The following is a 24,657-nucleotide window of genomic DNA, read 5'->3' on the forward strand; positions in this document are numbered from 1 at the left end:
GAGTGAGTGAGTGAGTGAGTGAGTGAGTGAGTGAGTGAGTGAGCGAGTGAATAAACTTTTATTTGGTCCAGCAAAACACGATAAAACGCGCACCCGGCTAATCCCACGACGGGACTGACAGATCTAGTCTGCCTGCCCGATCGCGAGCGCGCTGGACTGCCAGGATTTGGTCCTCAAAGACGGGACTTCGCAGGAGCGCGTCCCACTCTTCCTTGGTGAACTTCAGGCCCAGCGACCCGCACTCCCAGAGCATATGAGGCAAAGTAGCAACCTCACCACAAGCCACGCAAGAACAACTCGGATAAATCTCGGGATATACGCTGTTAAGCGACGCCGGATTTGGGTAGGAGTTCGTTTGCAGGAGTCTGAGTGTAACCGCCTGCGGCCTGCTTAGCTTAGAGTGAGGCGGCGGGAAAACCCTTCTCTATAAGTTAAAGAATTTAGTAAGTTCATTATGCGTTATAGGAGCGCCTCTGTGTCCGGCGAGAGAGTCGCCCGATCCGAGGGCAGCACGGTCGGTAAAGCTACGCACAGCCTCGTGGGCAGACTCGTTGAGGTTCAGAGGAACCCCCTCAATCGCCCCAACACGTGCAGGGAACCAAAGGATCGAGTGCATGGAGGTGTTGCCATGTTTGGCGCCTTTCAGAATTTGAATTGCCTGCCGGGCTACCCGGCCTTTCGGGAATGCACTGACGGCCACTTTCGAATCGCTTACACCCTTTCTCTCCGACCGTCTTGCATGGCGAGTGCAACGGCCACTTGCTCGGCTATTTCGGGGTTCATCGTCCGGACGGAAGAACAGTTGATGACTTTGCCCAGCGTGTCCACGACGGAAACCGAAAAAGCCTTGCCGTCTCGGTATGCAGCTGCGTCCACGAAGCTTGCTTCGATCTCGTCCTTGTTTATTTGCTTCAGTATATTCAATGTTTCTGCCTTGCGACGACCTGCGTTGTGAACGGGATAAACGTTGCGGGGCAAAGGGGCGACCACGATCTTCTTCCCTATTTCCCTGGGGATATGGGCGTTTTCAGCCAAGTTCTTGGTAGGTGCGAGTCCGATCTCCTCGAGGATACGCCTGCCGGCCGGCGTGGTGGACAGCCGAGTTAGCTGGGCCTGTTCCTGAGCCTCGGCTATCTCCTCCGTGGTGTTGTGTATGCCCAGCCGAAGGAGGTCCTCGGTATGCGTTCTGACGGGTAGCCTGAGGGCTCTCTTGACGAATTTTCTAATGAGGGCATTAAGCTTTTCCCTTTCGGCTCTGAGCCAGTTGTGCATGGCCACCATGTAGGTGAAGTGACACAGCACAAAGGCGTTGATGGGCCGAAGCAGGTTGTCCTCCTTGAGGCCACGATGTCTGTTCGCGACCCTTCGGACGAGGCGAAAAGCACTGTCGCAAGGACTTCAGCTGTTCGAGCCCGGCCGAGGGAAAGGACGAGGTTAGACCCGACGCCATCAGCATTAATTCTATAGATTTCGATGTTTTCATTGCCATTTAGCATTGTGATTAGGCCCTTCCGCGTGTAGCTCATATTTGCGTAAGCCGACAAAACTTTTGAATGCTAGCAGTGCTGTTCTACGGTATATAACTCACTGATTTATTTATTTTAAAGAAGAGGTACCACTATCAGAAGTACGATAAATGACTGTAACGGGTGATTGAAACAATACGATAAATTTTCGAGTGGAGAGGGACGACATGGACGTGAAGTAGATCCGTTTACAGCAATAAAGCACTTTCCGATGGGGTGTAATATCATAACGCTCATGTACTTAGATTTGGGCGCATGTTGACGTACACCAGGTGGTCGATATGAATCCGAAGCCCCAGCACTACCGCGCCCTTCCTAAGTCATTGTGCAGTTCGAAGACGCTAAAATGCACATCTTTAAGGCTATGCTAAATATCCTCTACGCGTTACATACCTGGTTACGGCTGCTCATATATTCCTGATTAGTGTATTAAAAACTGTGACATTCTCACGTAGATATTTGTACGAAAGGCTGATCAGCTCGCTGTGTTTTGTGTTCACAATGGACAAGCCTAGAAAAGAAATGTGACCTCGTTGGCTTTTTCTGTAGTTACTGTCCTACCATATTTTCTTCCTCCTTGTTTCTTTGCGCCACAGCCCCGAAATAAAACATCGAACCGACACCTAACTCAAACCAACGTTTTTGCTGTAGCGGGAAAATTCTGCTATTTTTTATATGGACAAGGCGGGATGAGCTCGGAATGATACGTATACGACATTTATATGTGTCTTCTGAAGTTTTGTCCGAAGATTCGGGCCGTTGAGGCAGTCATTGTCGACGACAAGCGCCAAATCAGCGGCCTGCTGGCGCCGCACTAGCATTGTGCGCCGCCGTTTTATACTAAGACAACGGAGACCGGTTGAGGCAAGCAATGGATGCGTCCAGCGCTGGATTAAGGGGGGGGGGGGGGGGGACCTCGAACAGTAGGAGTAGAGGGCCCATTTATCCTAACCTGCTTAGTATGTGGGATCATGGGAAACGGAACTTCGAGCGACACGTGTGAAGCGAGAAAACCAGAACGAGCAGACGGGGCCCCCCGCCTAATGTAACAGCATGCGTTTAGCCTGATCATTTGGGGAGAGCTTGCCGAGCTGCAAAAACAGGAATCCCCCGCCACCCCGGCGGGGCCCTCTTTCTTACGAAACGAGGTGCGTTTGCTTGGAAGAGTTTTAGTGGTTTCTTGTCAGTCCGTCTGTCTAGTGCTGTCTGGAGAGGAGGGGCAAGCGGGAAACACCTAAAACATGTAATGTGGGATGAGGACCTAAATCTCCTTTGGCCCTCCTAACCACCACGCCCCCCTCCACCTCGCAAATAGTTCCGCAGGTGTCCTTCTCATAGAAAGGATGTGCTGCAGTACCCAACAGTGCCTCCCATTCGACTTTTCTTTACCGTGATGGTAATTTCGGCGGGCGAGGATGAGCCCGATAGCATATGATGATGAGTCTGATGGCAGAGTCAAGGCAGGCAAGGAAAGAAGATCTCACACGTGCTTTTGTCCGCGTGCCGTGGGGCATGGAATGTTCACTGTTCGGGCTAGGGTTGTGGAAGAGTAAAGGGGGAAGTTGGAGAGCTGGACACAAAGGCCTGTCTCCAGGGCCCATTCCTGCCTAGTGGCGGCGCACCCTCGCGCGCGCTCGACTGAAAAAGTAGGTCAGACCGACTGCCGAACTTTCCAGGAAGAAGTAGAAAAAGATTACTCAGAGGCGACGGAGGGCGCATAACTTCGCCCGCGCTAGGAGTCACCCTCTCCCCTTCGTTCTCGCGCTCGGCGTCGACGGGGCGAAAGAAAAATCGAGAAACTCCCAGAACAGACGATTGCTCCTAGCCAATAGGAAGACGAGACCGGAACGGGAGAAGGAGCGAGTTTGTACGGAGAAGGAGGGAATTTGTACAAGGAACGCTATGCGTGTGTGAACACCTGCTTTGGCGCCAGTTACATACACACGCGGCGCGCGTCTATAAAAGGAAGTTGATCGCGGGCTGCGATTCAGCCCCGAGCCGCCGGTTAAGCTTGCATAAGCTCGCCCGCTGAGGAGCTCCCGGGTGACGCACCACTCTTGGCCAGCCACGGACCATCCAGGCAGCGTGCGCCAGTCATCGGGACGGCCACCGTTGGACACCTGCCATTGCGTCGGGCTGACGAAGTGCCCGGTGAACAATTAACATCCATGCACGCGAAAATGCTCGGTCGGAAGCATCAAAGTGGTGCGTCTAAACGAAAGGCGAAGTTAGAAAGAGAAGAGCATGAAAAGAAGCTACCAAAGATGACAAAGTACCTACTGAATGCAGCTTCCGCGGAGCAGTATGATCGCTCTACCCAGAGTCCGTTTCAAACTCCCAATTTTTATAGAATACTGTCAATCCAACATGGGGATATTTACAGGGGTGAGCAACAAGTCACATCAATGAACACTACTAAAACATTCTATAGAAAAAGAGCACATAATGATTGAAGACTATTCAAGAATAGCAGTAGTACATTCATATATAATAAAACACACAATGAAGCCAATGTACATCCACCAGCAGGAAAACTGGAAAAAGAAATGTAGAATAGAAGGCATCCTTCAAATACAAAATGCCCAGAACAAAAAGTGTAGGCAAGTGCTTTTCTATCACAAACTGAATCGGGATGGATTGCCTGGCGAAAGCAATTTAGTTACTTATCTTGACAACTTTTTGGCTGATACAGCATGCTCAATTAAATCAATAAACTTTGCTAGCGTTGGCTGCTTCTTTGAGACTACATCCAGTATATTCCATTTACGAATTGAGCGTGGGAAGAAAGAATTGCGAAACGTATTATTAATAAACGGATATTCTACAAGTTCCCATGCATGCCGTCTTCCGGTCGGTCCAATATCACGAAATTTCAAGTAAGAGTCAGGGTTTATACGGAATGATCTATGCAATAGTTGGTATACAAATTTGAGCAGAGAAAGCTTTGCGCGACTTTCAAGGGTAGCTAGACTAGCACGTTGTAACAGAGCAGTAAGCGAGTCAAGGCGTCCGCATCTGTTAAAGATAAAACGCACCGCTTTCCGCTGCACCCTTTCCAAAATGGCGATATCGCTCGCAGTGTGAGGGAACCACTCAGTATTGGTGTATTCTAAGACTGGGCGGACAAAAGTGACGTATGCAAGAAGCTTTGTTTCATGTGTAGAATATGACAAGGCCCGTTTAATGAAGAACAGTTTGTTTAATGCTTTATTTGACACTTAACGCACGTGCTCTGTCCAGCTGAGATTAGACGATGTTATGAGACCTAGGTATTTATACTGGTTTACACTTCGAAGTGGCACATCATTAAAACGGTATGGAAAATCAAGCTTAGACGCTTTATTTGTAATGGACATGAATACAGTTTTATCAATGTTTATTGTCATTTGCCAATCTACACACCACTGAGCTATTTTATTTAAGGCATAATTTGATTTCTCCTGGTCATCGTGGTGTCGTACTTCATTATAGAGCATGCAGTCATCAGCAAAGAGCCTGAGTTTCACGTCAGCATGGTTAGTTATGTCATTTATAAATATTAAAAACAAAAGTGGACTTAATACAGATCCCTGGGGAACGCCCTATAACACTGGAGCAAGGTCGGAGGAGTGAAAGCCGTACTGTACAAATTGGTAGCGGCCAGTTAAGTAATTATTGATACATTGGTAAACTGGCCATCACCTAATATGTAATTAAGTTTAAGGAGTAGCTTAGTGTGCGAGACGCGGTCAAAAGCCTCCGTGAAATCGAGAAAAATGACGTCAGTTTGAATGCGCTCGTTAATGCCGAGGGCCAGGTCATGCAGTATTTCGACAAGCTGTGTAACAGTGGATAATCTAGATCCAAAGCCATGCTGATTCATGTGGAGGATATTGTTCCACTCAATGAAATTTATTAAAAATTTTAATACAATGTGTTCTAGAATTGTGCTGCAAGTGCAAGTGATAGAAATAGGCCGGTAATTAGAAGTAGACGCTGCATTACCTGATTTGAGTACGGGAGTAATTTTAGCAATTTTATATTCGGCAGGACGGCAACAGTTTTTCAAAGATTTGGAATATATGAGATAAAGATATTTGCTGACTGGCTCCGCGTACCGTTTAAAAAGCTGTTGGGAATTGCGTCTGGACCACTACTTTTCTTTTCATTGATGCCTAATAGGAGTGAAAGGATACCTGCCTGCGATAAAGTAGGCGTGCCTAGCAATCGATTATCCCGATTGTAAAAGGAAGGATTTAATTTCGCAGTACCATTATCAGTTGTGAAAACCGAACAAAAATAGTCGTTAAATTCATGAGCTCTAGCCTGATCTAGCGCATCTGGTGAAGCTGGATTAGTCAGCTTTGCATTCATATACTGCCAGAATTTGTGAGGCGCGTTCTCAATAAACTCGTGCAATGTAGAGCCGCAGAATTTTGTTTAGCGTTACGCACTTGTTCCTTAAGTAATCTGGTAAGGGAATTTACTTGAGAACGGCAGCCTGAAACATTCCGTTGCTTGCTAGTTTTTCGTAACCTCTTGATTTTACGTTTGGTATGAATTATTTCACGCGTGATCCACGGATTGCGTTTGTGAGTTGATTTTTACACAGTTGGGACGAAATTACGCATACAATGCATGACATGAAACTTGAATTTTATCCAAATCGCATTGATACTATAACGTTCATCGGTAAAAAAACTACGAAATTCAGGGTACTCGTGTGCAAGGTACGTCATTATAGCGTCATCATTGGCTTTGTTAGAGGCGGGTACTTGCTTTAATTGGCCACGTAATGTAGGTGGGCTAGTGAATGGCAATGAGCGTAAGACCATTTTGTGGTCGGATAGTCAATCAAGTATGTCTACTCGCGACTCATTTATAGGAAGGCTCGGACGGAAAAAGCGATAGTGCGCTACAAGGTAGAAAAAAGTTTATCGTAGAGACCTACAATGTTGTACTTGACAGTCTAGGCTCTGCTTTGCGAGTGCGAAAGGCTGCCTGCACCGAACTCTGCGAAACGTTGGGATTCTTAGTATTGCTAACAGAACTTGGGAGCGAGGCCCCTCTAGCACAACAGGCTGAGAATTTGGTGAAAACCTACAAAAAATGATTTGGAGTCAGCATTTTCCACTGAAGTCGTTTAGTTTGCGAACTTTCTGCACAACTCTGTGTGCCAGGACACGAGACCCCTGGAATTAATGAAGTTGCTGCACGAAAGAAAGCTTACTGATGTGTTTCCGAACCTTTCTATTGCTTTGCGAATGTACTTAAGCTTACCCGTGGCAAACTGTGAGACCGAGCGATCGTTTTCCAAGTCGTCGCTGATAAAAAATCGCCTTCGTTCGAGCCTCCTTGACGACAAGGTGAACTCGCTTGCTATCATGTCCACTGAAAGTGACCTCCTCCGCGATCTATCCTTCGAACAGACTATATCTGATTTCGCCAAAGCGAAGGCGCGAAAGATGCCATTTTAAAAGAGGACTGCTTGCGCTATACATGAATAGTTCCAATAAGTTCGTTGTGTCGCTTGCCAGCCTCCACTTTGCCAGTGAAACGCTGAGCAGTGTAATTCAAGTTACGCAAATCTTCGTTTTTCGTCTCTTGTTTGTTTTTCTTGTGATATTTAGCGTGCTTATACAGAACTGTATTTTTGTTGTTTTTGATAGTGCCACGCTTGTTTGGTGTTGTCCTTGCTTGTCTTACCTTTAACGAAAATATTTTCAAATAATGTTTGTAATTACAGTTGGTAATTTTCATCTGTATTCTAGTGCATTTTTATGGTGTTTGTATTGCCTTGATTATTGTATATATCGCATATTTATAGAGTAACGTGTGTAACGATTACTGCAGTCTGATGCTTGAATTTTAATAAAGAATGTAACAAAGCCTAGCTTCAGAAGGATAGACATCTGAGCTCTGTTGTCTTTTCTATGTTCTTCTTCGTCTTGAGCGCACTTAAAGCCTAGCTTTTGCTGAAAACAGAATGAAGATTAATCACAAAGTGAACATATGTGTTGTTGTTTACAACAGCACGTGTTTCAAGCAAGTTTTGTTGTTTTCCGTATAATAATAAAAATAATAATAATCCCCTTTATCGCACTTCGTTCTTTTTAATTTGGTGGAATTAAAATGAAACATGGCATATTTCCAGTAGCGTTGCAGGCGACGGGGGAGGGAGGGGGGGTCAGTATAGGGAAAGGGGGTCTGCATGTGCATTAGCCCAGGGCACCCATTCTTCTTAATCCGGCCCTGGATGCGTCAACACGTGATCCCACACGGCGGCGCCCACGTACAGGAGCACGAGATAAAGGTGTCTATACATTTATGGTCTTCGTTACAACGTGCTGGTGCGGCCACCACACGCTGCAGCCGTACCCGTTGTCACTGGGGAAGGGCGCGCGCTGAGGGCGGTGTCGGAAGACATCGAAACGTACCGCAACATGATCGTGAGCTTGGCTGACGTTCTTTCGCTTCAATTTAAGGCGAATGGAGGATGAGGATATCAAAACATCTCGTCAGCAAGCCTGCTCTAAAACGTACTACCTAATCAGGCTCAATACTTGAGTAGCTGCATCTTCGAAACACTATAGGCGACGGATTTGTGCGCTAAAATTACGAATGAGTGCAGAATAAGACTGACGACGGGCTCACCTCCATCGTGATGGATGTGAAGAACTCTGCGTTGTCGTACCTCCACCCCGTCGGACACGTGGCGCCGGTGTAGTGACGAGCCGTGAAGTTTGCGTAGTCGCCGCGCTCGACGGCGTCCGACATTTCGTCCACGAACTGGCAGCGTCCTCTGGGCAGCGACGTCATGTCCAAGGCTTCGCCACTCACCATCACTCCCTTGCCGAAACACCACTGGCTAGGCGGCGCAACAAGGACGAGCACGTGACCCAAGTAGCATATCGCCGCGTGCCACGTGCCAAGCACTACTGCGGCGGCGATGACAGTCTTGTTGAACATTCCGAAGCCGCCGATCTCCTTCAGCACTCGCTCGAATTCCATGGCTCCCGGCGTGGTAGGTGGGTGCCGTTGCTTAAACGCTCGTATGTAAGTCGCCGGATGTCAGCAGGGCAGATATGATCTGTAACTCGGAAGAAACATGGTACTTTGGCACCAACATCATGGAATACTTTCTCAGGGCGTCAAACTGGTGTAGCGCCCTTTCGTTCCACGTACAGCCGACAGCAAACATTTCAAAGCCCTAAACTAAAAAGAAATGGTAGGTAACCCTAATCTCTGACTTCGGTGTCTCTTAGTAGAACTCGCGCCTCGGCGTTGGTGTTCTTTAGGTTAACTTTAACCTAATTCGGAGGCAACTGTTCTTCATTAATTAAAGTGACGTTATTAGTGACGTCACTACTTCCGCGTTCTACTTCCGGGTTTCCAGGAATTTCGCCAAAGTCGTGCTCACGTGGCGGTCTCTAAAGTCTACGATTATGTGCTTTGGTGTGCAGCAATCAGTGATTTCTAATTAATTTTAATTATTGCAGACACTTCAATAATTCAACATCTAACTGAACTTATGCTGTGATATCATATATATAATGAAGCCCATGACTTTTGTACTGTACTACATTTTTCTTTTCTGATTTATCTTATATTCCATCCCCGTTCATTTCATCATCATCATCAGCCTGGTTACGCCCACTGCAGGGCAAAGGTCTCTCCCATACTTCTCCAACTAACCCGGTCATGTACTAATTGTGGCCATGTTGTCCCTGCAAACTTCTTAATCTCATCCGCCGACCTAACTTTCTGCCGCCCCCTGCTACGCTTCCCTTCCCTTGGAATCCTGTCCGTAACCCTTAATGACCATCGGTTATCTTCCCTCCTCATTACATGTCCTGCCCATGTCCATTTCTTTTTCTTGATTTCAACTAAGATGTCATTTACCCGCTTTTGTCCCCTCACCCCATCTGCTCTTTTCTTACCCTTAACGTTGCACCCATCATTCTTCTTTCCATAGCTCGTTGCGTCGTCCTCAATTTAAGCAGAACCCTTTTCGTAAACCTCCAGGTTTCTGCCCCATCTCAGTGATTTCTAATTATTTATAATTATTCCAGACACTTCAGTAACTCAACTTGTAACTAAACTTATGCTTTGATATAATACCTATAATGAAACCCATGAATTTTGCACTGTACTACTTTTTGTATTTCTTTTTCTTATTTATGTTGTATTTCCTCCCCGGTCATCTCAGGAGGTGAACCGTAAGTGCTGCGCAAGAAACAATAGTGTGTCTCGATGCTCGTGCCGCTAAAGAGAAACAGAAATAAAGAAAAACTGAATTTCGTTGTATTTTTGCCATTTCAGCTGGAAGTTCATGGGGGAATAAGAAGGTCCCATAGGATACGTTATCAGCGACGTAATTTAATTCTTTTCACGGACGCCGCACTGCGGACGCCGTTTTGCGATTAGGTGCACGTCTCTCACCATCGCTATAGGCAATGCGTCAGTACGCAATCCTGAAATGAAATGAAATGCCGGCTGAATGCGTGAATGGCTTGTCAGAATGAAATTACGCGAGACGTGGCCCACTGCAAACAATGAATTGGGTGGTTTAAAGCACAATTATCATTTCTATATCAAAATTCGCGCCTTCAATTCAGTAATTAGAAAGGTCGGTAATTAATATCATCTAATTAATGATAGCTCAATTATAAGAAAAAAATCCTCCTTCAGTGCGGTGGGTCACTTACTGACAGAATGTCATTGGTTGCGTCCTCGTATATTCAGTATTGTATATTTAAGAGCTTGGCCAACGTTAGCTAAGACACCCCAGTTGCACTGCACTCATTGAAGCAGATCTGATAAGACAAGCCACTTTGCACATTCCGCCACGGAGGAATACAGCTTGGCGTTTCGCGCGCTGGAACGCTTTGAGCGACAGCTAGAAGGCGAGATGCGAGAAGCCACATCGCACTGCTCATGCTTCGCGGAGTCCGGCACTGCAGCAGCGGAACGGTATGCGCGACATTGAATAGGCAGATTTACTTTATAAAGGATAAACATGACAGAGGGAAATGTAGTTGCACGGACAATCTCCATTGCGATGCTATGCAATGCATTGCGATGCGCTCGAGTAACCCCATTTATCAGAAAAAGAAGCTTTCGTGCCCCTATAATCTATCGCAGTCACATTTCGCTTGAACAGAATAGCTGAAGACAGAGCCCTGCTTGAGTGTTTCCTGACTGATGGATTGAAATACCGCCCGCAAGGCTGCAAGCCCGGCCGGCGGCCTTCGTCGATGTCAAGTGTAATGTTTTGAATTCGATCTCATTCGACTTAGCCGGGACGAACACTGTAGTTGCAGAGCTAGAGCGTGTGACCGATCTATATAGGAGCGAACACGCAAGCGGTCACTGTGGGTTCTAAGGCGGCTCTCCAAAACTCTGCATAGCGCCGTAGATCCTACGAACAACTTGCCGTGGGCACACGGGAAAATTGTCGTCGGGCAGTTCAGAAATGACACCATATATGAAACCATCGAACATAACTGGGCTGAACTTAAAACCGCTCTTACTGAACTAATTAATCGATTCGTCCCTCTAACAAAAATGGCCTGCACCGCGACAGCCCCGTGGTTTACCGTAAAGCTTCGGCGCCTTAATAATAAGAAAAAGCGTTTATATCGTAAAACCGATAAAGCCCGCGACTCAAATTCCTGGCACCGTTATAAGACCTGCGATAGGCAATATCAGTCACTGCTAAAATCATCTAAACGACATTTCTTTGCCCATGACCTATATTGTATGCTCACTAACAATCCTCAACGTTTTTGGCGCGTAATAAACCCGAAGAGCTATGCCGATTTAACACTAGTTGATAAGCACGGTGATATGGTATGCCACTGGGAATGTGCCGATTTATTGAATAGTGCATTTTAATCTGTATTTACACAGGAAGACACCACATCATCACCAACCCTTGACAATCTCATTAACATATCAATACCAGAAATAATTGTTAGCGAAGCAGGTATTTCTTCTTTATTAAATAAACTCAAATTTTCTTCCGGATCTGATCACACTGGCGTTAATAATAAAGTGTCAAAACATTTGTCACCTAGTTTGTCACCTATATTGTGTGCACTCTTCTCGCAGTCTTTATCAACTAACACTATTCCGCACGACTGGAACATGGCAAAAGTCATATTTATCTTTAAGTACGGAGACTGAACCCGCCCATTAAATTACTGCCCCATCTCCTTAGCTGGTACTGTTTGTAAATTACTTGAACACATATTGTATACTGAAATCATTAACTACTTAGAAGACCACAAAATTATTGTTGATTACCAACATGGCTTCCGTCGTGGTTATTCATGCAAAACACAGTTAGCCGGCTATTTACATGACTTACATTCATACCTAAACCTAGGGTTTCAAGTTGATGCAATCTTCCTGGATTTCTCCAAAGCTTTCGATCGTGTTGCTCACCATAGACTAGTACTGAAGCTAATGAACCTTAACATACACCCAACCGTTCTTGGATGGATTAAGGATTTCCTCTCATCCAGAGTACAATATACGTCTGTTAACAACAGAAATTCCTCTTCTACCAAAGTAACCTACGGTGTTCCGCAGGGCAGCATTCTTGGCCCTTTACTTTTCTTAATCTATATTAATGACCTGCCTAACTGTGTGTCTTCCCACATCAGACTTTTTGCCGATGACTGCCTAATATATTGATTAATTTCATGCGACAATGACAAAGATATTCTTCCAACCAATCTTAACGCTATTAACACATGGTGTTCAGCATGGTTAATGACTATCAATACAACTAAAACGAAGTTATTATCATTTACTAGGAGCAAACCACCGTATTCCAACATCGTGTGTAATATATAACAACATAATTAAACTTACAACTTCATATAAGTACCTTGGCGTTCACTTACAGTCTGATCTAACGTGGCATCATCACATCCGCCTGACGTTGGCATCAGTTAACCGCTCTTTAGGCCTTCTCAAACGCAACCTTAAGCATGCTCCATCTAAACTACGCAAACTAGCATACATCACATTAATACGCCCCAAAATCAAGTATGCATCAGCTATGTGGGATCCTTTTCAAACATATATCACCCAAGAAATCGAATCACTGCAAAACCGCGCGGCCCGTTTCATTTTTTCTGATTATTCACCCTATACTAGCATTTCAGCACTAAAAGCTCGCGCTCAGCTTGACGACTTGTCCCATCGCCGCAGAATTGCCCGCCTTTCGCCGCTGCGCAAACTTTATCATCATCCGCACCTTCACCGTATCTTTGAACCAGCGACAGCCTTCTTTCCACGCACAGACCATATCTTCAAGATAAAACGCATGAGTTGTCGCTCAGTTAACTATGCTAATTCCTTCGTTCCCCGAACAATTGTTGCATGGAATAACCTACCATCACACATTGCTACTCAAACCGATTTCGCAACATTTCAGGAACTTTTACGCAATAGTTGCGTGTAAATAGCCATCATGTACTGTTTCTTCATACGTTGTTCAGTCTATGTATTGTTTTGATGATTTGTCTTACCGTTCTGCGGGCGCATTGTACAAGTGTATTCATGTCTCATCAATTTGTTAAGGTGACAACTGAAGCAGTTTCGAGCAACACCTCGTTTTACTTGTTTTACATTGTCCCTATTTAATTCCCTTAATTTGTTTTCTCAGACAGTTTTGTATTTTCTATATGAGTTTCAGTTGACTCATGTATTTTGTATATTTTTTTGCTTGTGTGTTTTGCTAGGCATCGTACGTTTGTATAACATTTGTGTTTTTTTGTGAAAATTTTGTATAACTTTTGTGTACTTTAGTTGTTTTTTTTTCGTAACGCGCAAAGCTCGCATTTTTTCATGTATCGGTTCCCCCTACGTAATACCCCTTCTCGGCCTTTAAGGGTACTATGAAATAAATAAATAAAAATAAATATCATCTTTCAATTGCAAACAGACGCAGGCACTCGTCCTGTCCATGACAGTGTGGACTGTGTTGTTGTCATGACAACAAGCGGAAATGCAGTGGGAATGCTCCGCGTGTTCGCACGCTAGCTTACATTGGCCCAATATAATTCAGCGGAGTCACGAATCAAAGCCTTCGTTATCTGGATCCCAAACCTCCCACTCGGCTTACCACAGCATGACGTAACTTCCACATGTCTTCTATGACTTGGAGTAACGTTCGCGAGCCCCTACTCCTTTCTAATCGAAATGGACAATCGGGCTGCTAAGCACGGGGTCGCGCGATTGAATCCCGGCCATGGCGGCCGCATTTCGGTGGGGGCTAAATGCGAAAGCTTTAGGTGCACGGTGTGTGTGTGAAAACATTTATTGGAATGAGGTCCGGAGGCTCGACTTCTTAAGTCAAGGCGGGCCGCTCCCACGTTGGCACTGTCAGGCCAAGCCTTTCAGCGACATCATGGGCCCTCTGGACGGCCCTAAGTTGGTCCTGAAACAATGGACTTTGAATCCTTTTCTCCCACTGTGTCCATTCTTCAACGAGGTTGGGGAGAATCGCGGGGCACCCCGCCAGCATATGTCTGATTGCAATGATGCCATTACAATTGTTGCAGTCCATCTTAATCTCACTCTTTGGATATATTTTATTAATGGTGTACGGTGTGGGATATGTAGCTGTTTGCAATAAGCGCAGTGAGACTGCCTGAGCCCTGTTCAGTTTTGAATGTGGCAATGGGAATTGCCTGTGTCCTAAATAGTAGTGTTTGGTAATGATCGTGGTATTGGCACGTGAAACCCAATATTAATTTTTTTTCAAGATGGATAAATGTCCCAAATGTGTAGTTTGTAGCTGAAAGGAGATAATTGTGCATCTTTTCTATGAACTTCCTTGTCCTCAGCTTATGAAGAGGGCGTGCACGGACACGAACAAGTGCGTCAGAGAAAAGCTGCATACTTGCGAATGATGCCACATATTCTTTATGAAGCACACCAAGGTTCCAGCACATACGTCTGCATCGCCTTGACCCCTCTCTTCGACTCCGTCCTCCATCCGGACTATCACGTAAACTGTGGCTTGGCATTGTTTTTACAAAATACTTTCGCTTCCGCATGGGAATTCATGGCAGTGTTGCTTGCAACGACTGCGAGAGCGAGGGAACTGTGGAACGCAGAATTTGCATTTTCCTCAGTACAGTGCACACAGGCTCGCGACGGCGTTGGCCCGCCTGACCACCGGCCGTTTTCGGAGCTGCGGTCGCCACATCAGAGGCCGATCAAAGCGCTATTGAAGTTTCTACATTCGAGTGGCCTATTAGAAATTTTAATAATTCGGGAATCCGCCACCCCTTCTGTTCATTTTTCGCGCGTTTACTTTCCTTCTCCGCTAATCTCTCCGTCTTTCTTTCCTGCTTGTCCTTCCCCTAGTATATAGGACAGCAAAACCGAACCTTCTCTTCCTGTCAATCTCCCCGCCTGTCCCACGTCATTTCTCTCTCTCTCTCTCTCTCTCTTTCTATCTATCTATCTATCTATCTATCTATCTATCTATCTATCTATCTATCTATCTATCTATCTATCTATCTATCTATCTATCTATCTATCTATCTATCTATCTATCTATCTATCTATCTATCTATCTATCTATTATAATTTCAATTCACAAAAGACAGCGCTCTGTACCACGCTCGACAAATTGGACAACCTTGACCTCACGGATATCAAAATCTTTGAACACTGGTCCCAGCCGGCGGCAGCCCGAGTTTCTTTAAAAGCACTGTTGTGTTTTAAACACCTGAAATCTATGAAACACTGTAAACATTGCCAAACGCTTGCATTGTATTTATGCGGATATAATAGTTTCGTAACTTCGTTTACCTTATATTTCCTATTCTTTAGGTGACTCGCACAGCATTCTGGACCGCTATGCTGTGCGTCGGCTGTTCGCAAACATTCATTCCCTTTTTTTCTGCTTTAACAGGAATGTTTGCTCGCAAATTCACAGTAAGATAATGTTACCAGCAAGGATAATTACAAATAAACACACACGCGCAGTTAAACATGCTCACAAAGAAAAAGTTACTACCTTGGCAAACAAGTACAAAAGTCGAAAACATGCAGCCGCTCAGGAGGTGGTTTAATCGTTGTCAACTACACCACACGCACTCGGACAGCTTACTCTTGAAACACTTCGGTCAACCACGGGGATTCCGCGTTTTCGCTACGCGGATGAACTATCGATTTCGGAAGAACTATCGCACACGTGTTTATCATAACGAACATGGTCACAGACATTGTATTTGCCATCATCATTGTCATTCACGCAAAGCTTCAGTATGGACTGGTGAATTTTAAAGCGATACCTCTGGACTTTCCCCATGCTATTGTTCTATTGTCAGTTCATATACGCACATAAAGTACTGCTCACCAGCAGTACACGCTGCGTTGATACCCTCTGCCTAAGCGCTTATTCACAGCACTTTTTTTTTCCCTAGATGTCCGACTAAAATATGGCCCCGGCAGAGTAAAAAACAAAAATTCCAATTCAACTCACCTAGCGAGGGCTTGACTTGCACTTGACTCGCTTCGATCTTCTACAGTCTTGATACGTGCTCAAGGCGCAGACTGCATGCGTCGCTGATGCACACACAGGAACTGAAGAATCGGCTGTTGCCGACACAAACGGAAGACCGTAGTATGATGTTCGCGACTCTTTACCATATGCATAGAGTAGCTGCCGACACAACTGGTGACTAGCGCGGCTTCCTAAGTGCCTTCAGTGCGTTCTGCAAAAAATAAAAGCATGAATTCTCTGTGACACGTGCGTACTTTCAGGCTTCCAACAACAGCGGTGCATTGACTTCGGTAGATTTGTGCGCGTTTCTCGTAGTGAAAGCGATCTATAGCAAATTGGTTCCAGAGGTCAATACAAGCGGCGGTCGCTGCTTCAGTGTGCGGCTGTGCCTTACGGAGTCTGCTGCGGCGTTTGGGGGGGGGGGGGGGGGGCAGAGAGAGAGAGACAAACGGGGAAGGCGTCCAAGGAGGCGGCGAAGACCGACCACATACGTGCTGGAGCCGCGAACGGCTCCTCTGTAAACTGACTCCTCTGAACCTTCAACGTCAAAACATTAACTAAAAGGAAGGAAGATATCCCATGACGTACCCGATGCTCTGCGATTACGCTCGAGCCTCCGTCGTCATCGGCTGTTGCTGGCCGACTGTGCCTCTTGAAGGACCCGTAGTGTCGACAGCGGCTGTGAACGCCGTTGCGCGGTCTGCGTCAAGGCGAAAGGGTTGTGACGACTTGGGGCGCCATTTATTGAGAGAAATTGAAACTAATGACTCGGCCGCATTTCGACGCTCGCTTAGTGCGACGACACTGTGGTGTATAACAAACAAAGGCCGTTCGACAAGATGGCAGCCGGCGCAAAAGCCCACGGACACGGGGCGGTGGCGCATTCAGACCCAGCGAGCTTTGAGGCTTTCGCTGTCCCGCGGCAAAGTGTCTTTGGGCCAAAGTGGCCGCTGTGTTAACGCGAAAGTGCGAGAGCTTGTATTCTTGTCATAAAAAAACGCTGGATACCCGCACTTGCCTGCTCGGTGTCACGTTTGCATGTGCACGCCAAAGTTTAAAGGAAACCGCAATGCTGTTTACTCAAAAGGAATGATGAACACGTGAACTTATGGAAGCAGGTGTTCTTAGCTCGGAGCAGCCGCAAGTGCGTTAACCAGCCACTTGTTGTCCGCTCGCCTGCGTGTGGGCACGTGTCTGCAGACGCGCGCACACAAACACAACTGGTTCGCGTCGAATGAAAGCTTGAGTTCAACGCCTGGTCCAGATGTTTTCTTTCCCCTCTGTGTTTCGCCTTTTGCGCTGCTTCCTTCGTGATACATGTGTAACTCAACCAGGTGTCCATTCGTTGAAGCGGTTAGGTTTGAAGTATTTTCTGCAGTTCTTGCCCTCGGTCACTGAATGATCCTCGTACAGCTCTTAGTTCTAAGAATCTCGAGGGAGTGTCGGCGGTCACGGTGGTCGGCGCCGCGTCACGGAGCGCCTCTACGAAACTAACACCCCGCGCATGCGCGCGAAGCGTCCTCTTTGTCCGGACGTCGCTTGCTCGTTTATTCAACCGCTCATCCCGACATAGCTCCTGCTGCTTATCAGTTCACCTATGGCTTGCGACTAGAGTCGAGCGAACATCAACTTCTTCGAAATGCGAATCGAATACGACAGTATCGAATTTCGAATCGAATATCGAATAATCAGACGCTTATTATTACTGCAGGAACGTTTACTTAATTATTATTAGGTACCATGTCTGTATTGACTGACATGGTACCTAAAAAGAACTGAAAAGAAACTGAAACTGACTGAAAAGAAAGGTAACTATAAAAAACAAAAAGCCAGTTTTATGTACAAGACGTCTTTGTCGCCTCGTCTCCGTCCGTGTTCTTCTTCTTTTTATTTTTTTTTTGCGCTGTTCGCCTTTCAAATATCACAAATTATCATTTAAGAAGCTGCAAGAATATGCATTCAAGGTATTTAAGCACTGTTTTCTAAAACGCGAAATAACTATCAGAAGTTGTAACGAAAGAAAAAAAAAAGAAATAAAAGTTTCTGAAGGAGTTCTATGTCGTATCTATACGCGTAAACGGGCGTCTTGAAGAAAAACATCACATATTGTAACGTAAAAAAACTGTATCATGAGTAGACATCGAAAAAAAACTAAGTGACAGACTAAAAGCAGAAAACACTTATCTCAGGCATGCTTTCACTGGGAAGCCGAAAACAAAGCTTGCAGTATACATTTTGTATCTGTATTGCTTCGAAAACTTTGTTCGTTGTTTCCCTGCTGATAATTTGCGATAGTTTCTTAACCCGGCACAGAATAGCAGCAAGACTTTGACAGTCAGTTGTTACAAAACATATGGTTCGTTTCCAATATTAGAAACTACCGAATAGTTCTTTTTTTAAGTACGAATACGAATACATTGTTTGTCGAGTTCAATTCGCATTCGAAACTCTGAATATTCGTCCATCTCTACTTGCAACCGTTTATTCTAACTATTATTATTATTATTATTATTATTATTATTATTATTATTATTATTATTATTATTATTATTATTATTATTATTATTATTATTATTATTATTATTATTATTATTGTATTTATTTAGTTATTTTGAAAACATGTATAGACAGGAAACGGCAAGCGACGTTGGCAACTGCCACCGTAAGGGGCACACCACCTACATACTCTTCAAAAAGATGGTGACACAAACACAGAAATGGAAGATAGGAAGGAGGGAAGGAAAGAGGAAAGAAAGAGCAACAGGACAAATCTAAAAGAAGAAAGTAGAACACACAGCACAGGTCACACACAGTAAGGCCAGTCACTGGAGTTCACGCTACTACAATGTGTTGAATATAAGAAATAGCGTGAGAGACCCACCATTTTGTTGGGACATCTGCGATTTTGCTGCGTGCGCAATCCTCAATCAGAGACTGTATCACTCAAGTAGAGAGAGAAACAAAAGAAATAAGAAACGCGGCGAAGTCAACCACAGGAGAAATATTGGTTCGCTATCCTAGGCTGGAAAACGGGGGACGGGAAGGTATGAAGAAAAAGAAATAGAGAGGCACCACACACATGCACACCATCGCAGCCTTCGGTACAAGTCAACACCAATGTCTACTAAAATCATTAGTAAATGTCCATTGCCCTCAAACGAAACGCAAGACTGCCTTCATTACCAAAAAGTTGCCATCTCTTTAATTTGCTTGGCCGTATATTAACATTATCTTCTTTTTCATTTTGCAGAAAAATATCAGAAACATTACACTGCCCTTGCGCAAACAACCTCGAATTACTGCTAACGACGTCTACACTCGCTGACAACTTTCCATGGCAATGACGCAAAAGCTACACTTGTGCATTCTAGTCACCATACTACAGCGGGGAAGAGTCTGCACATTTATAACTGCACCAAGTAATCCGGCAGGGTTTGACAGTGCTTTCTGTTTCGGTCTCTCGTAAAAGGTGTTTAATCAGTGTAGCTTACTACGTCCGACGTTTTCGCATGTAATATAACGTGTAAGAGTAAACCTAAGAAATAAAAGCCACATTTAACCAGGCAGGTGTCATCATCATCACCATCAATCTATTTTATGTCCACTGCAGGACGAAGGCCTCTCCCTCCGATTTTAAATTACCCATGTCCTGCGCCAACCGATTCCAACTTACGCCTGCGAATTTCTTAATTTCATCACCCCACCTAGTCTTTTGCCGTCCTCGACTGCGTTTCCCTTCTCTTGGCACCGATTCTGTAACTCTTATGGTCCATCGGTTATCTAACCTACGCATTACATGACCTGCCCCAGCTCCTTTTCCTTCTCTTAATATCAATTAGAACATCGGCTATGCCCGTTTGCTCTCTGATCCACATCACTCTCTTCCTGTTTCTGAACGTTACGCCTATCATTCTTCATTCCATCGCATTTTGAGCGCTCCTTAACTTGTTTTCGAGCTTCTTTGTTAGTCTCCAAGTTTCTGCCCCATATGTTAGCACCGGTAGAATGCACTGATTGTACACCTTTCTTTTTAGTGATAATGGTATGCTTCGAGTAAGGATCTGAGTATATCTGCCGTATGCGCTCCAACCCAATTTTATTCTTCTGTAAATTTACTTCTCATGATCAGGGTCTCCTGTGAGTAATTGACCTAGTTAGACGTATTCCTTCGCAGAATCTAGAGGCTGACTGGCGATCCTGGACTCTTGTTCCCTTGCCAGGATATTGATCATTATCTTTGTTTTCTGCATGATAATCTTCAACCCCACTCTTACACTCTCTCTGCTAAGGTCCTCCTTCATTTGTTGTAACTCGTCCCCAATGTTGCCGAAGAGGACCAATGTCATCTGCAAACCGAAGATTGCTGAGATATTCGCCGTGATCCTTACTCCTAAGCCGTCTCCCAATTTAATAGCTTGAATACTTCTTCCAAGTACGCAGTGCACAGCATTAGGTATATTCTGTCTCCTTGTCTGACCCCTTTCTTTAAAGGTATCTTTCTACTTTTTTGTGGAGAATTAGGGTAACTGTGGAATCTTTGTAGATATTTTCCAAGATATTTACGTAAGCCTCCTGTACTCCTTGATTACGTAATGCCTTTATGACTGCTGGTATCTCTACTGAGTCAAATGCCTTTTCGTAATCTATAAAAACCATGTAGAGATGCCGATTGTAATCTGCAGATTTCTCGATTACCTGATTGATTGCACGGCTGTGATCCATTGCACAGTAACCCTTCCTGAAGCCAACCTGTTCCCTTGGTTGACTAAAGTCCAGTGTTGTCCTTATTCTATTGGAAATTATCTTGGTGAATATTTTATAGAATACTGGAAGTAAGCTAATGGGCCTATAACTTTTCAATCCTTTTATGTCTCCCTTTTTGTAGATTAATGTAATGTTGGCATTCTTCCAGTTCTCCGGGACCCTTGAAGTCGTGAGACATTTCGTGTAAACGGTCGCAAGCTTTTCAAGCGTAATGTCTCCTCCTTTTTTGATTACATGGACTGTTATTCCATCTTCTCTTGCTGCCTTTCCTCGTTTCATGTCTTCTAAGGCACTTCTGACAGCATCGCTAGTTATAGGAGGAGTTCCTGTATACTGTTCATTACTGTTTCTAATTGAGGTATCCTGACTCCTCTGGATACTGTACAGGTCAGTATAGTATTCTTCCGCTGCTTTTACTATATCTTCGAGATTGCTGATGATATTACCCTGCTTATCTTTTACTGAATACATCTTGGTTTGTCCTATTCCAAGCTTCTTTCTCACTTATTTCAGGCTGCGTCCATTTTTTACAGCTTCTTCAGTCTTTCTCACGTTATAGCTTTGAATATCCTTTATTTTCTCCTGGTGGATCAGTTTTCACATTTCCGCGAATTTTATCTGATCTCCTGAGTTGGACTGTTTCATTCTTTGTCGTTTCTTTATTAGGCTTTTCATTGCTTCAGAGAACTTACGTACTGGTTCTCTTGGTGCGTTGCCTCCCACTCCAAGTGCTACTTTTGAAGCTAGCCTAGTTACGGTTTCATTCATTACCTCTATGTCATCTACATCTCGCTTTTCTAAGGCTGCATATTTGCTTGCAAGTACCAGCCTGAATTGGTCCATTTTTATCCTTACTGCGTCTAGGTTGGCCTGTTTCTCCTTGGCCATTTTTGCTCTTTCTCTCTTCAATTTCACGTGACTCCTAGATCTCACCAACCTATGATCACAGCACTTAACCTTCAAGAGTCCCGGAGAACTAGAAGAATGCCAACATTATACTAATCTACAAAAAGGGGAACATTAAAGGATTTAAAAATTGTATGCCCATTAGCATACTTCCAGTATTGTATAAAATATTCACCAAGATCATTTTCAATAGAATAAGGGCAACAGGTGACTTCAGTCAACCAAGGGATCTTGGACATTACACTTCTATATCGTGCACTGTGCTGGGATCAGCAGAAAGTATGAAATCGATTTCATTCCTTGTTTCACTGTTAAGGCTTTTCCAGGTCCACTTTTTGTTGCTACGCTTTCTGAAGAAGGTGTTCATTATTCGCAACTTATTCCTTCCTGCGAATTCTACCAACACCTCTCCTGTAGCGTTTCCTAGAACCGATGCCGTAGTTTCCAACTGTTTGTTCGCCAGCCTGCTTTTTCACCACTTTTGCATTGAAGTTGCGCATTACTACAGTATACTGAGTTTTCACTTTTCTCATCGCTAACTCAACACCTTCATAAAACTGATCTACTTCATCATCACCGTGACTGGATGTTGGAGCGTAGGCTTGTACCACCTTTAATCTATACCTCTTATTAAGTTTTATTACGACTACTGCTATCCTACCCCGTACACCTACCCCGTACAACTTCCTATCTGGGAGTCGTCTATAGCAGAGAACGTGGCCGTTAGTCAACACTGTATAAGTCTCACCCGTTCTTCTAACCTCAATAAGGACGATCATATCCCAAACAATGCCTGAAAGTTCCTCAAACTGTCCTGCTAAGTTAGCCTCACTCGAAAGAGTTAGCCTCACTCGAAAAACTGTGAACGACAGCTCGTGTTTTCTCAGCAGGCTTAATCTTGGTTTTGCTTCGTGGTCAGAAATTTCTCTCATCTCTCTCTCTCTCTCTCTACATGATGCGGCTTTTCGTGACTAAGCTTCGGTTTATGCTTCAGCGACGTGTGTGACAACCTTGCATGCCTCCGTCAGGAGTGTTGGCTGCACCCACGGCGAAGAATTCAACGGAGCGCTCCAGGTTCTGCTGCCAGAGAAAGCGTACGGATGGCAATCAAGTAGGAACTTGCTAACTATCACGGAAAGCTGGACTGGGCTAGAGGAATAAGCTATGCAGATCGGCGACCGCACGCTAATACACATTCCAATTACAAATACTTGCAAATCAATTTGTCCCAACTTTCACTGTTTCTATGTCACACAGCGGCCGCAGCTCTTAACCTACTTTGTTTCAGAACTAACAGTCCTGAAATTTATTTTCAACCCCAAACACTGGCTTTCTGTTTTTACTCTCCCCGACGCCTTAATAAACTCACGAAGAGAGGCAGGCTAACCACATTCCTCGCACACGGCTGTCAGATAAAAAAAGACAAGAAAAAAGCATTGACTGTCCATCATACATGTAGGCAGCAGTTGTACTTGGGAATCAAGGTTGAAAGTGGGGACGTGCAACCTTGGGCTCGAAATCCAGCGGCAGCAGTAGGAAATACAGCGCTTCCCAAAACTTGCATGGACGCCCAAATCCACCTAACCTTACAGCACTCAGGTTCATTATGACCCCGGACTCACTCTGTTGCTGCAGAAAAAAAAAAAGGCAAAGGAACCTGAGACGTGAAAGCTCGGTTTGAAGGGAAGTGTTCGGGTTCAAGATATGCGCAAAACGAGAAAATCTATCAAAACTTGTATAGTCATCCCTACGACAACGAAGGATGAGCATCTGCAATTCTGTGTGTATATATATATTTGTACACTAAGACATATGTGAATAAATTTAACACTGCGTCTATTCATAAAAGATATTTCGAATATGTACCCCCGTGAACATTTCCAGTGAGCGCTGGAGCAAGGATCATCAGTTTTTTTTTTTTAACCTTTGATGTCTGTCACACCAGCCAGGGTGGCTAATTGGGCTATATAGCAGTTGGTAGTTCATCTTAGTAAGTGAACAGCGGAAATTCCGACAAGGGCATAAACGTGTGGCTGCAGACCATGGTCAGAACAAAGCGCTTTAATTCATCAACACAGGTACGACCGCACCTGCGCATTCACAGAGGCAGCGTAAATGGCGCGGCAATAAGGCGCGTGCATACAGTAGAAAGCCATCCATGCATAGCCGCTTCGGGCAAGGAGAGGTGGAAAACTGTTACGTGGAAGAGTGTATGTTTCGCACATACGCAGTATACGTGCACGATTTACGCACAGTATACTTCACATGTATAAGCCACAGTATATGCCACGTGTACAAGAGTATCACAGTACAGGGGCCCTATAATATAAAACTATTCCAATATGCTTTTATTCCAATCTCCTGATGCCAGATTTGCGTAACTGCCGACGCAAGCATCGAGCGGTCACCCGCAGGGTTGTCTGAAGAGACTGATCAAACGCTCTCCTCGTTGATAGGGATCACTTTTGCTTGCTTGAAAAACTAAAAACATTGCCTACACTGAGCGTCTTGTCTTATCTAATTGGCTGACAACAGGCGAGGAGCATGCTCAAGTGGAGAGGGATTCGATGCGGCCGAGCCACTGCATTGAAAATCGATAACCGGATGATGAGGGTGGTGCCGGCGTTTGCAACTGGTCCGCTTTCCCTTACTTAGCTTGCGGTGGCTGGTCGAAAGTCGCGGCGGCAGGCAACGGAAGTTTAAGAATGTCGCTAAAAGGGATCCTCAGCAAAGAAGAGTTTGTAGAACGAGGTCGTAAGCGTGCCGAAAGGGCTCGAAAACGTTACGCGGCCACGCAAAAGGCTTTATTATACGCAAATGAACCCATGCTATCTGGCAGGTGCTAGTAGCCCGTGCCTGAACGATCGGAGACAGCCATCTTTTATGCCTTTCTGAACGGGGCAGCCTGCGGCTATTAAAAAAAAGTCAGTTTTGTTCGGAATATTA

General features: G+C 44.9%; 1 protein-coding gene across 7 annotated transcripts in view; it reads right to left on the bottom strand.

Annotated features, from left to right (window-relative positions):
• The window catches only part of LOC142572419 (solute carrier family 22 member 7-like), a 115,178-nt gene that overhangs the window by 37,430 nt on the left and 53,091 nt on the right, over window positions 1-24,657 (bottom strand). For 5 of the 7 annotated variants that reach the window (XM_075681513.1, XM_075681515.1, XM_075681512.1 and 2 more), the window contains exons 2-4: window positions 16,630-16,741; window positions 16,021-16,252; window positions 8,160-8,595 (exon numbers count right to left, since the gene is read on the bottom strand). In XM_075681513.1, the coding sequence (XP_075537628.1) occupies window positions 8,160-8,516 (357 nt within the window). In that variant the 5' untranslated portion in view covers window positions 8,517-8,595; window positions 16,021-16,252; window positions 16,630-16,741. Of the gene's footprint in view, window positions 1-8,159; window positions 8,596-16,020; window positions 16,253-16,629; window positions 16,742-18,922; window positions 18,952-24,657 lie in introns of those variants that run through there. The other 2 variants (XM_075681514.1, XM_075681516.1) reach the window with 2 other exon arrangements.

The sequence above is a fragment of the Dermacentor variabilis genome, chromosome 2 (genome assembly GCF_050947875.1).
Source record: "Dermacentor variabilis isolate Ectoservices chromosome 2, ASM5094787v1, whole genome shotgun sequence".
Taxonomy (NCBI): Eukaryota; Metazoa; Arthropoda; class Arachnida; order Ixodida; family Ixodidae; genus Dermacentor; species Dermacentor variabilis.